The sequence below is a fragment of the Coloeus monedula genome (assembly GCF_965178545.1).
Source record: "Coloeus monedula genome assembly, chromosome: 12".
NCBI classification, from domain to species: Eukaryota; Metazoa; Chordata; class Aves; order Passeriformes; family Corvidae; genus Coloeus; species Coloeus monedula.
The window spans coordinates 18,588,970-18,590,832 of record NC_138792.1 but is presented as its reverse complement, the minus strand read 5'-3'; the positions used below and the strand labels follow the sequence as shown (position 1 = coordinate 18,590,832).

Here is a 1,863-nt window from a genome sequence, read left to right as displayed (position 1 = left end):
AGTCATGGGTTATACAATAACATGATGGCTTCTCAGCAGGATTAAAACCAAAGTACATTAAGATTCAATTAAAAGCCTGCAACAAGTGCAGTGGTTGACTCAGACCATTAACTGGGGTTGTGTCTCTGTAAAATGAACAGCTCTGTCACTACACTGAGGGAGGAAGTTTGGTATAACCAAGTGAAATGTCCTCTCTCGTATTCCAGGAAGTTCTAACATTTGTCTGTAATTCCTCTTTCTCCCTGTTTAGCCAACTGATATCACAATGACTGAGGACTTGGACCACAGATTCAGTTATCTCACCTGGGATCAGATTAAAATCCTGGATCAGGTTTTGGCTGAGGCTATACCTATTCATGGGAGAGGAAATTTTCCGACCCTGGAAGTAAAGCCGAAGGATATAATCCATATGGTAAAGGAGCAGCTCATTGAGAAGCAGATCCAGGTTAGAGACATCCGTCTGAACGGTTCCACTGCCAGTCACATCCTCGTGAAGCACAATGGAACCAGTTACAAGGACCTGGACATCATTTTTGGAGTGGAACTTCCCAGTGAACTCGAGTTCCAGGTCGTTAAGGAAGCAGTTCTCAATTGCCTATTGGACTTCTTGCCAAAATGTGTTAACAAGCAAAAAATCACGGCTCAGACCATGAAGGATGCCTATGTGCAGAAGATGGTCAAAGTCTCCACTGACCACGACCGCTGGAGCCTCATCTCGCTGTCCAACAACAGCGGCAAGAACGTGGAGCTGAAGTTCGTCAGCTCGCTCCGGCGGCAGTTTGAGTTCAGCGTGGACTCCTTCCAGATCATCCTGGACTCCGTCCTGGCTGTCTACAGAGCCACAGACCAGCCCCTGACACAGGACTGTCACCCCACCGTCATCGCCGAGAGCATGTACGGGGACTTCAACCAAGCCATGGACCACCTGAGATACAAACTGATCTCCACCCGGAACCCGGAGGAGATCAGAGGAGGTGGCCTCCTGAAGTACAGCAACCTCCTGGTCCGCGACTTTAAGCCGGCAGATGAGGCTGAAATTAAATGTCTGGAACGTTACATGTGTTCCAGGTTCTTCATTGATTTTCCCGACGTTGCCGAGCAGCAGAGGAAAATCGAGTCCTACCTGCGCAACCACTTCATCGGGGAGGAGAAGAGCAAGTACGACTACTTGATGACCCTGCGTGGGGTGGTGAACAAGAGCACAGTCTGCCTCATGGGACACGAGCGAAGGCAAACCCTCAACATGATCACAATTCTGGCTTTAAAAGTGCTCGGAGAACAAAACATCATCCCGAACGCAGCCAATGTCACGTGCTACTATCAGCCTGCTCCCTATATCAGTGACAGAAACTTCAGCAGCTACTACATTGCTCATGGACAACCCCCTGTGTTCTACCAGCCGTACCCTTTCCACATACAGCTACAGAGCGGGATGGTGTAGGAACGCTCCGACCTCCAAGCACTCACCGCTCCTCTCTTTCCAGTTCTCTCCTTAATAAAGGCCTCATTAAAGCGAGTTTTATCAGCACTTTTGAGTTAAGGACGTATTTTTGTGCAAGTTGCCAAAGTTGTTTGGTTGATCGATGTCTAACTCACCATTAAGCAGGTGAAATAAGTGAAGCGTCTGTCATTCGTGAAGTGTTTATACCTTGATGTGTGTTCGGGCTGTATTTTTTTGCAATGAAAAGAGAAGGATATAAATTATTCTAATTTTATAAAAATGAAATGCACTAAGTTCTGGGTTCTAAAAAAAAAAAAATTCTTAAGCAAAATTTAAATGGTGTCAATGAAAACTGAAGCCAATGAAATACCTCTTTGTAGAAATGCCTGATGTTAGAAGGGTCAGTGCTCTGGGTACATCAA

The 1,863-nt window shown here is 46.3% G+C and overlaps 1 protein-coding gene across 1 annotated transcript; it reads left to right on the top strand.

The window, feature by feature from the left end:
- Window positions 1-256: 256 nt before the first annotated feature.
- On the top strand, window positions 257-1,441 carry TENT5D (terminal nucleotidyltransferase 5D; the record flags this gene model as incomplete). The annotated part of the gene is made up of 1 exon (XM_082289231.1): window positions 257-1,441. Exon 1 carries the CDS (start codon window positions 266-268, stop codon window positions 1,439-1,441), a length of 1,176 nt encoding a protein of 391 aa, XP_082145357.1. The 5' UTR covers window positions 257-265.
- Window positions 1,442-1,863: the final 422 nt, after the last annotated feature.